This window comes from Rhincodon typus, chromosome 7 (genome assembly GCF_021869965.1).
Source record: "Rhincodon typus isolate 14 chromosome 7, sRhiTyp1.1, whole genome shotgun sequence".
NCBI classification, from domain to species: domain Eukaryota; kingdom Metazoa; phylum Chordata; class Chondrichthyes; order Orectolobiformes; family Rhincodontidae; genus Rhincodon; species Rhincodon typus.
Window position 1 is genome coordinate 61,577,424 of NC_063338.1, and position 15,924 is coordinate 61,593,347.

A 15,924-nucleotide genomic window follows, 5' to 3' on the forward strand; every position below is an offset into this window, starting at 1 on the left:
ACTTTGATTAGAGTCACACTTTTGGTGTTGCCTAGAAGGGTAACGAAACATCTGCACACCATAGAACAACTGGCTCGGCGAGCTAACAACTGCATCCACAACCTGAGCTACAAATTTTCACTAAGTGCGTAAACGTGGGTTGTATGCCCTTGAAGTTTGAGGAAAAGTCTAATTAAATGCTTTCAAAATTATTAATTTGGTTTATACTGAGAAATTATTTCCTGTAGTGTCAAATCCATTCATCTTAAAATTAGAGCTAAACCATTTAGGAGTGAAATAGCATTGCCTATTTCTGATCTTAATTAGAAGTAATATGGACAACAAATCCCACTGCAAACAATTTTCTGAAAAGGTAAGCCTCAGTCTTAAACGTAGAACTTGGAAAACAATTATATCTCAAGTGTTAATCTGCTTACCCTGTTCAACCATTCAACTCTTTCAATATCTGGAAAATGAACCTAAAAGGAGGAAGAACAAAAAAAGTTCATATAAATAAACTGAAATGTCAGAGAAATAAGGTAGAATCAACTTTGAAATATACTTTAGTGATATTCCATCAGTGTGCACCTACGTCCAGATTCTTTGTCATTCCTCCCCTCAATTTCTCCCTCACAAGTGATCTATATTCTTACTCTAGCCAAGACTGCATGGCTGAATAACTTTTTATTGACTGTTGATATCCATGACGTTAATACATTTGGCAATAGTATCCCTGAAAACATTGGTTTTGTTCATACCTAATAATCAAGTAAAAATAAATTTCAATCAGAGTTAAATCCCCACAGACACCACCTCCTCCCAAGTGCTGCCCTTCTGGGCTATGGCCCAGATTTTGTCAGGGTTTTCTCTAATCCATAGACCTTTAAAAGTATTAGCTTAGACCTGGATGCAGAATTCCCATTCCAATTTTGTCAGATCCAACTTTTGTTGGCAGAAGAACAGATGGGAACAGATAGGTAGATAAGCTTGAATGTGGTGGGACTATTTGGACGGAATTGTGATTTCAAACAGACATCATTTTGTGTTGCAAAGTCCTTTACCCACGGTTAATAGATATAAAATGCTTGTGAAGGTCAGATAAGGTCTATTAAACAGTGACAATCTGACATTTTTTAAAACAATTCACTCTAAATACTGAAAAACAAGACAGCAGCTATCAGTGAAAGGTTCTTTTTAATCGTGAACTATTTGATTGACAGACCATATGGTGTATATTCGGGGAGAAAAAAAAAAGATGTTGGCACCTGTTGTTGCAGTTTCAGTAGAGCAAATATCAGCAAAGAGTCTAGGGACATTGTTATGAATGTCAGGCCAAAGTTCAAAAGCTGTAATTGTTTTAGCCAGGGGAGTTCACAAATTTATTCTCAATTTCAAAAGGTTGCTAAAGGATTAGTGGTCTTTAATGTGGATCTGATTTCTTACATTAAACGTGAGTAATTTGAGGAGATTTGAAAACTTTGGTCTGAAATCATGACTGAGCTTTTTCGCCATTAAATGTGCATAAGTGAGAATTATATTTCATTATTAGAAGTATAGGTCATGTACACATGCCTCCTGCCTCTAACCCATCCCGTGCCCTGGAGAAAGAATTGCCAAAAACTGGTGCACTTATTACTGAGGTGGATTGTTGATAGCAAAATTCCACTCCAACACTGTAGCAGAGAATCACTTCAATCATGCACAAGTGTTCTGCAGATTTGATTAGATTGGACCACATTTAATCATATTACACGAGTTAAATTTTCATGTAAGTAAGGAAACACTTTTTGGGACACGATTGGATTTTTTTTTTCTGATTTCCCTCTACAATCCCAACCTAAAGTCATTTTCTTGTGGCCATTTTATGGATCAGAAATGCTAGACTACCCGTGGAGGTCTGGTTCCCCATTTAAAACTGGGGTCATAAAGAAGAGTTCCTTTCACACAATTTTCACCAAGTGTTGTCAGCAGGCTGGGTTCGAAGGTTTGTGAAAAAAAAAGAATAAGCAGCCTGGTGAGGGGTCTGGAAATTTCAAAATTTTATTTTGGAAAGCAATTTTATACTTTTAATAATCACTCTCGGGTGTCATATTGCAGTACAAATGTGTTTTTTAACACAATTATCCATCACAGGGTCTGTCCTGCAAAGTTATACTCACATCAATCAACTTTGTACATTCAAAATGGTTCTCTTGGCCTTTCCAATACAGCAAAACCAAACGGCATTGAAAATTGTTCCAAAATGTCCTGTCTACCTCGTATTGAGATTTGTTCTACTTTGCTTTAAAGGAGTCTGGATGATTAAAATGAAAATTATGCTCAAATCTTGTGATCTGCCTCAGAATCCTAATTTCTAATATACAGCAAACAAGTGACAAAGTTACTTCTAATTTTTTGGCTTATCTTCCTATATAGGTTCCTACAGAACTTGTGCTGGAATCCTTGCAGAGAACAGCACAGAGAATCTGTATAAAAGTCACTCTCCTTTTCACAGCAGTAGCTGCTGTATTTTGGTGACTGTTGATAGCGTAAACTACTTTAAGATGCAATGGAATATATTTAAATGTGTAACATTTGTGGGTGAAGGGTAAGTGGTAATCAGGTCAGCTCAGCTCACAGATGTAGTTAAGTGATGATGTAGTCAGATCCAGTTGGTGAGGGAGCAAGAGCTCAGTGTACAGTTACCCAGGAATTCAAACTGGTTTTTAATTCATCTAAATATTGCTGATGGTAACTAACCAGCTAAGGGAGTCAGAACTTACCAAACTCTCGAATTCTAACTCGGAGCTGGAGACATTTTCAGAGGACCCAGACACAATGATTGCCAATCAGAAATTTAAGCTTCCTGACCAATTCCCACATAGTTGCTGAATTAGGACTTTGAACGGGTCCTGCAGTACATCACATGGGGTACATTTGGTTTCTGACCATCCAGATACTGAAAGATCTGGGCATTGGCTTTTGGCACATGGGTGGGGGTGGTGGTGGTGGAGGAAGACTCTAACCACTTATTCCCTTACATTGACTAACACACACTGCTTTGAAATTGAAATGAACATATTCCAATCTTTGCTTCCTCAAACGTCATTCAATGGTTGGGCAGCTGTTGCCTTTTGGATTGAGGTTCAATTTCTAACCGGTTTCACTGCAGCAGATGTGACATTCATTTGTGAACAAATGTTAGTTTCAAAGGGCAGCAAATTGTCCTTTTGATCTGGTCTGTTGACAAAAACTAATTGGAATTACAAATGTTGTTTCTGAAATGCATTTCAGAATATATATTTTCTCAGCATTCTTGTTAAGGAAGTTATTAAAGTGAGATGTTCATTTTCTCTGGGAATGTATTTTTTTTTAACCCCCATTGATATCAGATTGAGAGCTGTACATAGTGATCAGTGGATGAGCGGTTAGGATCTCTAAGCACATAGATGGCATCAGGTGATACGCGAGATCCAATAACTAGTAGAGGACACATGACCATATAGAATGGCATGGGTGATTGCAGGGGGTATGAACTGGCATGGGGGGGTGGAGTGAGGTGTAAAGTTTTGGACACTAGAATCACCCCCTTTCGCACATGTGAAACCCCACATGGATCAGGTGTGCAGTTTGTGAGCCACAAAAAATTGTGCAGATCAGCATTTTTGCAAACACAACAATATTCAAACTGATGTTTCTGACTAATCATAATCACTGCAATCATTTTTTTCCACCTTCCTTATGCTATTCAGCTGTAAGTGCTCAAAAAGAGAGGCTGCCTATTTTTCAGGAACGAACTAAATTGTCAAACTAAAGCAGAGGACAAAAGAAAGTGTTCGGTGTGTGTATTTCCTTGATACCCATAAAGATCTGCAGGGAAAAACAATGAACTAGAATTGTCCAGAATGTTTTGGCATAATTATGATCAAATTGAGTGACTTTGGGCATTTTATTTGAGGAATCTTGCGCTGCATCCAACAATATACCTACTGAAACCCTATATCAGTTATTTATATAGCTCCATCCTTGTGCAAAATGCACATTCATATAACATTTCCTGAATTTATTCAAACAGTGTCTCAGATTTTGTGACTGTAATGATTACAAGTCTGCCAACATTTATGATCATTATTCCTTTAAAAAAAAATCTGGCATTTTTATTCTCGAATGTGGAAATCCAGATGTTGCTGCCAGTAATTCTACACTTTTCTAGAGATTGGAGCTTTGAATTCCAGTCTTCAAGTCACTCAACCAACATGAACTTGTCTTCTTACACTATTTATCTCTTTGTAGAAAAAAAAATCACATTGTTGAAGGAGGCACAGCCTTCTTTGTAATGGTATCATAAGTTCAAGCTTACTGAGTAGCGTCACTGATCCTGAAAAGCTAATTTTCAACTTGCTGCATTTCAAATTTCTCAGAAATAAAATAATTCACATTAAGGGTTTTTCTAACAAGGTTTGACATTTCAAGATTCCATTTTAATCCCATGTGCATATCCATGTTATTTATGTTAAATTTTACAGAGAACTAAATGAAGGTTAATACATGTACTTTACTTGCAGTTAGCTGTCTGCAAAAATACTTCAGAAAGGTGACTAGTTACTTAACCCGCTAATGGCATCATTGCTGGCTGGCTGCCTAGGCATCCAGTTTCTTAGATTCAAACTAATACCGTGATGGAAACATCCCAGCCACAGGAAATTACAACTTTGGTAGGCAGTTTTATTTGAAGTCAGTGGTAAGTGGTGTCACTTCATTGCTGTAGAAAATCTAAAACTTTTATTGGTTTAGAATTATGTCTCATAACTGATTTGTCATCTGGGTCAACAAAAACTGAATTTCTGGAGTTTGACAGTAATTCCCTGCATTTTCTAAAACAAATATTTGTTGGTTAAGTATAACGTTAACTCCAAAAGGTCCAAGACTATTAGTCTCCATACAGTTGCAACTCCACTGAATCAGCCTTTTCAATGGCAATAGCCTAGTTTGTGAAGTTGGAAAATGGAACAGAATGGGCAAAAGGGATGGATAGTGAGGTCCTTCAGTCAAAGAAAGCACCCAAGTCACAACTGCCCCTAAATCTGGTGTAAACTGAGTACAGATATACATTCTGATTTAGGCAAATGACATACTGCAGACATCTTATTTTTGGCATAAATTTGATTGGCAAGATCAGTAGAGACTATTCAAATTTTACACCATTTCTTCAAAGTGCAGCCTGTGGTCAATATTAGCTTGAAATAACCAATATCATGTCTATACCGTCTTGATGTGAATCACCCAGCATAAACAAGACATCCAAGTTTAACAGACAAAATTATAAAGATGACATAGTGTAATAGGTTAATACACAACAGCTTAATGGTGTCTCTGGGCAGGGTTTCTTGGGGAACACATCCCTGTGAATCACCGATTCAGCCTCATACACATTTAATACTCCCAGGGGCAGTAACTGACAGCAGACAAGGCTTTGGCCCCTCACTCAATCCAATCGGCTGGCATATCTATAGTCTCGGGTCTTACAGCATCAATGCCTAGCACTGAGACTATAGTGGGGGCTTCCTGACAGGGAGGGGAGAAAAGGCCTGGGGTCTTAGAAGAGAGTCCAGGCATAGGAGGGACTGCCCATGGGATGCTGCAAAACAGGGTAGATTCCCAACGTTGATTGGAGTCCTTTATATTCTTCAATTCCTGCCAGAGAAAATGGGAAAACCTAGCAGGCTTCCCTCCTGTCCCTGAATTCCTGCTGACCACACCAGGTCTTCCCTGCACCTTGTAAAATTGTGAATAAATTAATGGCAAGCTGTTTCATTGTTACTTGGTATGAATTTATTTGATATTTCTGGTATCTGCAATATTTTGTTTTTAAATGAATTGACTGCATTGCCCAACTTAATATAAGCTTCTAAACAAAAATATTGGACATTGCAAGAACATGCAGTTGGTGCAGTATTTATAGCTGCAGAATAGACTATTTGTCTACAATTCAATTGCTTAATTAAATTTTAATTTGAGCACGTTTCACATTTATATTGTTCATATCTTGTTTATAGTGAATACCTGAGTAGACCACATTGTTTGAACAGAACAATGCAGTTCTATTGAACATGGCGTATTGTTTTAATTGCATTTACATTAACGTTTTAATGTCTGGATTACAATGCAATACTTTACATTTTTGTGAATGTAAGTGACAATACTTAAATGTTATAAATGTTCATAAATTTAGAGAAGTGCTTTTTAAAATATTCATGTAGTTTACAAATATGTTCAAACAACATAATTGTAGCTTATTTCCAATAATGGCATCCAGTGTGTACTAATATTTCAGGAACAAAATGTTTTCTATTTTTTGTTTTGTATAAAATATGATTTTTATGCATCATGTATAAATTAGTGGTTGTTACTTCACAATGTGACAGTGTGTATTTTTCAATTGCATTGTCATTTTGTTGCATGTTCAGCTGTGAACCACAAGTTCTGAAGAACAGTCATATCAGACTTGAAACATTAACTAAAAACCAAAAGAACTGCGGATGCTGCAAATCAGGAACAAAAACAAAAGTTGCTGGAAAAGCTCAGCAGGTCTGGCAGCATCTGTGAAGGAGAAAACAGAGTTAACGTTTCAGTTCCTCAGAGGAAGGGTCACCGGACCTGAAACGTTAACTCTGTTTTCTCCTTCACAGATGCTGCCAGACTTGCTTAGCTTTTCCAGCAACTTTGTTTTTGAGACATTAACTGTTTCTCTCTCCCCCCAGATGCGGCCAGAACTGCTGAGCTTCCTCAGCGCTCATTTTTATTTCAAATCAATTGACTGACTGTTGGTCCTTCCTTACATTACAACACACATCTGCTTAAATACAAATAAATTCTACTCCAATGGAAGATTACTGCATTATGTACTCAATAATATCGGATGCTGGGGAAAAGGAAAAAATAACGCATGGTGACAGACTTTTATACTTGCCTGCTTTAGAAAACTTGTGCCAACTATCAGGGTAGAGTACAAGTACATCTCTGAGATTACTCAAGTAATATGTTACTGACAAATGAATATTTCATCCAAGAAAACATTAAAATGTACAAACTTTGAAAGATCCCCGGCCTTTGGAATGCATTCTAATGTGGTCAAACCACACAAAAAAACTTTGTCAGAATTAAGGCAGTAAAATACAATTGCTAAGTAACAAACAGATAAAATGAATGAATTGTGGATAGTACACCAAGCTCGGAGAAAACCTGAACAGTGAAATATGCAAGTTCTTTTCAGGAAGTCAAATAAACAAACATTCAACTCCTTGATCAATTATTCTGCTTAATCCATGTGATACTAGCCATTAATAGAAAGTTTCCTGTGCCAGAAGGTCCAGGTTGAAGTCCCACCTAAGAAAGAATGGACATTGGGGTGTGTTGTAACTCTCCCTACCCAACAAGTTGACAAAAGTAGTAAAGATTTCCCTGACTGACGGGCACTGGGAACTATCTGCTGATGCACCTACGTGGGGTGACCTGGACTTGTTCCCCACTTATTTTTGAGGGGTGGAAAAGTTATTATGAAATGGGGATTCAGCATGTAAAAATTTAGAATAATACACAGTTAATATCAGAGACTTTGCCCCACTCTTGGAACTTTTCGCCATCTGGCCAGGGGTTTGTGAAACCAATGCCACGGGATCTGAAATAGAGCTCCGAGTGCCACCATCACTATTGGATAGAAGGCAATGAAAGACTCACTTGTTTGCGTATACATGTATATTAAGCTAATAAATTTGCTTCACATTAAACTGCATGTCTTGTATTAATTTTGGTCAGACCTTAAATGAGCCCATTAGGTACTTTCAGCCTAATAATACACTTGAAATTACAAATTCAGGAAAACGTTGAGGTGGTGAGGCTACCTTCTCTCTTCTCTCCCACACTGTTGTGAAACACTACACAGATTCAACGAATGGGACAAAAAAAAAAAGCCCAAAATCTGAACAATACATTTATAACATGAGACTCTAATAAATGCACAGCTTGGAAACATCATTTTAGCATTCCAAGAAAAAAAAACTGCAAACTTTAAATTTTAATTTCAGAGAAACATCTTATTGCTTCAGAGGTGTCTAATGTACTGATTGAACCTAGATTTCTGGACTAGGTGATCTGGATTTGGTTCTTTTAAAAAAAAAAAAAAGTTTTTAACATATCAGTCATGTTTGCCTCAGAGATAGTAGGAACTGCAGATGCTGGAGAATCCGAGATAACAAAGGTATAGAGCTGGATGAACACAGCAAGCCAAGCAGCAGAGGAATAATTTTAACCCCACTGCAAAGCCTCTTCCAAGGATGCCTACCCTGAAGAAGTTACCCTCCTCCCTCCGGAAAAACCTCAGTGGATCACTCTCCCACTGCAACTCTCTTGTAATCTCTTCGGCCTTGAAACTGCTCGACCACGTCCTGAAGCAAACCAGGTACTACAGCCACATCACCTTTTAGTACCTGCCTACGGAATCAGTCCCCAGTGGACTACAGTCCACATTCAAGCCTTCCCAATCTGGCCCCAACCGTGACAATGTCTACATTTAGAACATCGAGATCCTTCAGAAGCATTTCTCCCTGCAACTCCTGAAACACACACACTTGCAGCAATGCACCAGCATCTCCTGGCACTACAATCAAGCCTACCCCAGCTCAGAGTCTCCCTCTCCTAGACCTGCAAAGGACCTCTCCTGTTTTTTATTCTTCGTAGGATCCACAACCTGAACTCACAATTCTACCCAGCTTTATTGGAGTCATATTTGCCTGATGGAAACAATCCTAAATAGCTGCTTGCAACTCTTGACAGTCAGAGATAGAAGCAAAGGACAGGACGGGAAATATTACAACAGGACAGTGATGAAAAGTAACTCCTGAAACAAACAGATTATGTACTTAAGAAATTTCATGTTATAGGAAGCCATTTTGCAAAGCGGGAGGTTTGTACTCTCAGGAAGGAAAGAAGGCACTGCTTGTTTCCTTCACCACAGCAACACTAAACTGGACTTTGATATACAGGTAATCAAAAAACAAAAGAGTTCCTCAGTCCATTGTTTAGCAATCTTCATTTGGATTCATTCCAGTTGACAACTTACCAGAAAAAAAAAAGGAAGAAGATGAAAATAATGAGACTGCATTGCTGATATTTTCAAGAATGATTTCAGCCAGTTGAGAACTGAATGTGTTGTACCGTAAACATCTGAGGAATGTTCCAAGTGTACCCCAGTGAAACCCAAAATCAAATCATGAATTATTCAACTTAACCTACTTCAAAAAAAAACTCAATTTGGATACTTCCCACCCATGTTGTTCATAAAATTTAAGTCTCATTTATATTTTTGATTAGAGATTTCAGTTCAGTTCTTACCCAACTTTGTTATTAATGTAAACAGTTTTGTGTGTAATTTTGCATATTTAGTCTTAAAAAAAAAACTTAAAAGATCTAATAATTAGCTCAGACTAAGAGTTGATTCTCCATTTTAAACTAACAGACTAAACAAGGGAATTAAGATAGCAATTACAAATATGCACTCAGGCATAAATCATTCTCTTTACAAACTGCCTTCACTCAATCTTTGCTATAACTTTATATGTTACAGTTAAAGTATAAAATAGGAAACTTTTGCAGTATTCTGCATTGTAATTGCATTTCCCTGTATAATACATCAAATGCTGTACTTCTGAATGTTTTTTCTTTATGCTCAATATGCTCAAATGATTGGAACTCAGTTAAGTGATCAAAACGATACAAAGAACCTTTGCTATTATAGGCCAACTCACTGAATGTACCACATGATTATCTTCAGAACAATCCAGTAAACAAAGGGTCAAGCCACACAGCTATAGTTGACTTAAGTATATGTAAATGATACATCTTTCAATAATTGACAATTTACTATACTTCATATTATGTTCAAGATTAGGCAGAACCCAACATACACTGAAAATTAAAACCTAAGGTTCACTTGTTCACTTTGCAAGTGAGAACAAAGGAACAAAATATTATTTAAGTGGGAAGAGAAAAATAGAAAGATGCAACACAAAGGGACTTCGGGGTCCTTGAATGAAACACAAAGCTAGCACACTGGTGCAGCAGGTAATCAGGAAGGTTAATGAAAGTCGACCCTTACTTCAGGTGACTTGGAGTAGAAGAGTAGAGAAGTTGTACTACAAAGGCCTGGTGTACTGCAGTACTGACAGCAGTTTTGGTACAAATGACAACACCTCCCAGTCGCGAACCACTTCAACTCTCCCTCCCACTCCCTGGATGACATGTCCATCCTGGGCCTCGTCCAGTGTCGCAACGATACCACCCGAAAACTAGAGGAACAGCACCTCATTCTGCCTTGGAACCCTACAACCCAATGGTCTCAATGTGAAGTTTACAAGCTTCAAAATCTCCCCACTCCTGACCCCATCCCAACACCAGTCCCTCCCCACCTCCTTGACCTGTCTGTCTTCTCTCCCACCTCACTGACAAACCCCCACCCCCACTTCCTACCTACACTCACCTACTAGCTTCATCCCTGCCTCCTTGACCTGTCCGTCTTCTCTCCAGCTATCTGCTCCACTATCCACCTTCTATCATCACCTCCCCCTCTCTCTATTTATTTCAGAGCCCCCTTCCCCTCCCCCATCTCTAAAGAAGGGTCCAGACCCGAAACATCAGCTTTCCGGCTCCTCTGATGCTGCCTGGCCTGCTGTGTTCATGCAGCTCCACACCTTGTTATCTCAGACTCCAGCATCAGCAGTTTCTACTATCTCAGTGTTAAATAGGTTGTGACTCTACTCACTGGAGTTTAGAAGAATGAGATGATCCCACTGAAACATATAGGATAATTACGGAGACGATGTTTCACCTCATGGGAGAGTCTAGGAACAGTAAGCAGTCTCAGAATTAAGGGGCACCAATTTAAGACTTCAATGAGGAGGAATTTCTTCTCAAGAGAGAGTCAAATGTCTTTGGAACTCTAACAGAGAGCTGCAGGGGCAAAGTCCTTGTGTACATTTAAGGCTGAGATAGATAGATTCTTGATTAGTAGGACAATTAAGGGCGGGAGAATGGATGTGAGGAATTTTGAATCAGCCACGATCCTACTGAATGGTGCAGTAGGCTCAGGGGCTAAATGGCCTATTCCTGTTTCTATTTCTTATGGTTTTCTTTTGTGGCAAAACTTAGTTAATCAAACCATCAAACTAAGCAGAATGCTTTGCTGGCTAATGGAATATAATGTAACTCCTACAATAAACAAGACAACCAGGTATAATATTCCATATACTTTAAAAGGTGTATGAAGATGAATATTCATTTCTTTTAATTATGAAGACTGAAATATAGACTTCCTGTGTAACTGACTATTTTGAAATGATATTTTATCCATCATAAATTGGTCATTATTTTCTACAATGATATTAAAAGCTGTTTGACAGAAATCAAGAAATATATTACAAATATTTGTTGTTTTGAATTCTGATAGAAATAGTTTTTGAAAATAAGACTTGCTTAATCTTTGATCGGATGCTAACTGACCTACTGCATTTCCAGCATTTTCTGCGCCTGCATTTTTGCTTTTTATTTATATCTTTGTCTGTCTGAAACAGTTATTCTCTCCACTTATTCAAAGAAACAGGAATCAAAACTATGTAGTGTTACTAGAGTAAGGAATTTAAATTGAGACATCCAATGAAGTTCTCGATGGAGCTATAAAACGGGAGCTGCTCACATCTAGCCCTGCAAGAGCAGTTCATCCAGTACTATACACCTCCCTTTCCATTAATCCTGCAAAATTTCTCTTCAGATGCTTATCCAATTACTTTTTGAAAACAATGACCGAATTTGCCTGACTACAGAGTGCATTTGAGATCCTACTCTCACCTTTCCTTGCTCTCAGCTTTTTGTACATTACAATGATCATGTTGCTAGTCGATTATTCTTCAAACCAATTGCCTTCTTTGGATTTGGTGCATAGAATTTAAAGCTGGATGCCTTTTCTACTGCTAATCCTACCTTATTTATCTGTGCTGCAGATTGGCATTGATACATACTGACTTGCTTGCAGCAATGGCTGTAATATTTTTTGGCTTAGAAGTGCTAGAATGAGATTTGACCCTAGAGACTTCTAGCTCACAGTGAGGAGAGTTGACAGAGTTCTACTTCCTCCAGATCTTAATCATTCACTATGTAAAAACATTCATTGTGAATTGGCATCCTTTGGTTTTGACCATTCTGTCACAGCAACCAGTTTCTCTTCACTCACTTACATCAGCCTTCACAACTTTGAACAACACTCTCAAATACCTGTCAATCTTCTTTTCTCTAGGGTGAGCAACACAGTTTCTCTAAGCCATTCTCGAAACTGTTCTTGTAAATCATTTTTGCACTTTGCCTAATTAAGTGACAACCTTCCTAAAGTGTAGCGCTGAGAACTGAACACACTGCCCAAGTGGAGGCTGCAGTTAAAGTTACAATATTTAAAAGACCTTTGGACAGGTACATGAACACAAAGTGGAGAGAGATATGGGCCAAATGCAGGCAAGTGGGATTAGTTTAGTTTGGGAAACTTGGTCAGCATGGACAAGTTGGACCAAAAGGGTCTGTTTCCCTGCTGTATGACCCTATGACTCTGAACCAATGTTTTGTGAATGTTTGTCATAACTTTCCTTCTTTTGTACTCTATGCCTCAATTTATAAAGTCCAAGATTCTGCATGACCTTTAACCACTTTCACAATATGTCCTGCCATCTAAGTTGGGTATTCCTGGGTCACTCTGCTCCCGTGCCCCTTTTAGAATTGTATCCTTTAGTTCACATTACCTCTCCTCAATCTTGCTACCTAAATGCATCATGTTATACTTCTCTTCATAACATTTCATCTCCCATATGTCCACCCATCCTACATTCTCCAAAAAAATCTCCTCTACAGTTCACGATGTTTCCACGTTTTACACTGACTGCAAATTTTGAAACTGTTCTGAGTTTTGACGTTGAGTTCTGAAGAAGGGTCACCAATACGAAACATTAACTCTGCTTTTCTCCACAGATGCTGCCAGACCTACTGAGCTATTCCAGCAATTTGTTTTAGTTTCTCTCGGTTTTGAAATTGTGTCTTGTAAAGTCTAGTCATTAATATTATCAAGTAAAGGACCAGTACCAACCTATTGGGATCCTACTGTATACCAAGACATACTTGCTACTACTCATTCACACCTGTCATTCAGCAAATGTGCTATTCACACTGCCACTGTATCTGTTCTAAACATTTATAAAATTGAAAAATAAATAAATTAGTACCATATTTGTTCTGCATTTACAGGGTGGCACCAATAAGATATTTGTAATTGCATAACAGTAAATATTGACTAGAGTTGATTACATTTGTAGTTGTTCATATTTTACAGGAAGTCTGGTTACCTGGGAAGGTTCTGCAGATAAATAAGATAACAGTAAACACGCTAAATACTGGATCAACTCAATAACTACACCATGAAGAAACATAGATCCCTTAAGCTTATTCCACTGTTCAGTTAGCTCATGATTAATTTGCATCTTGAATAGCAACAGCTTATCAAAATTGATGGAATAATAGAGAAGACAAAAAGTTATAGAAGAGATGTGAAATAATTGTAAATAATATTCAAAACCCTTAAGATCCTTTTCAAATTCACAAGGTATAAATAATCAATAATGATTCAAGAGTTTAGGACATAACCAGTCAGAAGAGCAGTTTTGTATTTACAATTATAGAAACATCTAGGAAAGCTGTAATCTAATATTGGTCATCAAATCCAATTCACTCCAAACAGTTCCAAAGAAGAGGAGTTGGCAGATTTGTAACATTAACTCAGGTTGTCTCTGCAAGGATGCTTCCAGACCTACTGATTTTCTCCAGCACTCAGTTACTAATTTACCCCATTGCTTCAATACAATGTTCAAGAAATCTGTGTATGTGTTAGCAATTGCATGATGAATGATGGGGCTGAGTAGATTCGAATAGATTGAATAGATGAAAAGGTCATAATGACTTCAAACTTAGAAAGTGTTTTTGATTTTGTTCAGCTCTCAGAAAGTAGTCTTCTTGTGCAGTGTTATTTGCTGACATTTTATTTGCCATTATCTCAGACAGAACTTTTAAGAATTCTATATTATATAAAACCCCATGTTACTTTTTGTCAATTGCTTTAATGTTTAAAACTAAAAAGTTAGAGTTAATGACACTGACAGGATATTTAAACCATCCAGACATTTTAAAAGGTATTCCAACATCTGCTATTGTGTGCTTGGTTAAATGTTTAGGTTTAATCTCAAAAGAAAGGCAGTAAAGAACCATAAATATGCAACCTATTAGCACAGAACAGCTGTTACTGCATGGAACAAATTGACATTTTCTATACTTTAATTATAGGATTATAATTTTGTGGTAGATGAGTTCAATAAAATAATCAGCTCAAATTATACCTCAGTGCTTTTCTGGAAGTAATCTGCCTAATGAACAATTATGAGCTAGCAACAGGAAGACATTTCAATTGAAATTTAATAACAAGCACTTCCAATACTATACAGGGATGTGGAAGTTGTAAACTAATCTGCAAAATGTTTTCTGACTAGCTTTTACGATACAAGTGAAGAATTTCACCAACTGCTTATGTCATGTAACACAACCACCTCAAAGTCATGCCAAAAAATGTCTTTGTTGCTCTGCAGTTTAAAGTGCCCTAGCAATTAGAATAAGTACTGGTTTTAATGTAATCCTATTCACTTGTTTATTTGATTTCACTACAGCACAAAAGGTTGCATATAGCAAAGATAAACATTCCTTGTTGTCAATTTTGCATTAATAAACCAGAAGATCTTATCTAGCTGAGGTGGACTCAACCAATTATACTGTGTAAACTACAGAAACTGACTTGAGGATTTTCACAAACAACTCAGTACCTTGTGGAGCAATTATTCTTCAGTCATTCAGAGCTGAAATAGATAACAATCTCAGTCATGAAGTCACAAGTCTCACTTGCAGTCAGAAACCGTTAATCAATGCAAGCATCTTTGCTTGTACGGACCTGTTGTAGCAAATGTGGCTAAGAAATATAATTACAGCTCCATGATTTGGGGGGGGGGGGATGTATTTATAGCATATTTCACAAATAGTGGCTAACTTTCAAACTGGAGACGCAGTTGCTCTCCAGGTAAATTTAGCAGGCTATTTAAATTTAAGCAATCTGATAAATAACCAGTTACATATAGGTGCATGTTGTCAAAAGATTTCCCTAGGCTTTAGTTGTTACTGGTGGATCTTTTAGAAAAGGAACTGCACCCTAACTAAGCAACATAACTTCCCGAGACAACAAGGTGCAGGGCTGGATGAACACAGCAGGCCAAGCAGCATCATAGGAGCAGAGAGGCTGACGTTTCGGGCCTAGACCCTTCATCAGAAAAGGGGGAGGGGAAGGGGGTTCTGAAATAAATAGGGAGAGAGTGGGAGGCGGATAGAAGAGGGATAGAGGAGAGGATAGGTGGAGAGGAAACAAACAGGTCGAAGAGGCGGGGATGGAGCCAGTAAAGGTGAGTGTAGGTAGGGAGTTAGGAAGGGGATAGGTCAGTCCAGGGAGGACGGACAGGTCAAGGGGGCGGGATGAGGTTGGTCGGTAGGAGATGGAGGTGCGGCTTGGGGTGGGAGGAGGGGATAGGTGGGAGGAAGAACAGGTTAGGGAGGCAGGGACGAGTTGGACTGGTTTTGGGATGCGGTGGGGGGAGGGGAGATTTTGAAACTTGTGAAATCCACATTGATACCATTGGGCTGCAGGGTTCCCAAGCGGAATATGAGTTGCTGTTCCTGCAACCTTCGGGTGGCATCGTTGTGGCACTGCAGGAGGCCCAGGATGGACATGTCGTCTGAGGAATGGGAGGGGGAGTTGAAATGGTTCGCGACTGGGAGGTGCAGTTGTTT

General features: G+C 38.3%; 1 protein-coding gene across 1 annotated transcript in view; it reads right to left on the reverse strand.

The window, feature by feature from the left end:
• Positions 1 to 389: 389 nt before the first annotated feature.
• The window catches only part of LOC125483524 (extended synaptotagmin-3-like), a 17,811-nt gene continuing 2,276 nt past the window's right edge, over positions 390 to 15,924 (reverse strand). The window contains exon 2 of the mRNA XM_048599226.1: positions 390 to 458. Coding sequence (XP_048455183.1) covers positions 390 to 458 — 69 coding nt within the window. The remainder of the gene's footprint in view (positions 459 to 15,924) is intronic.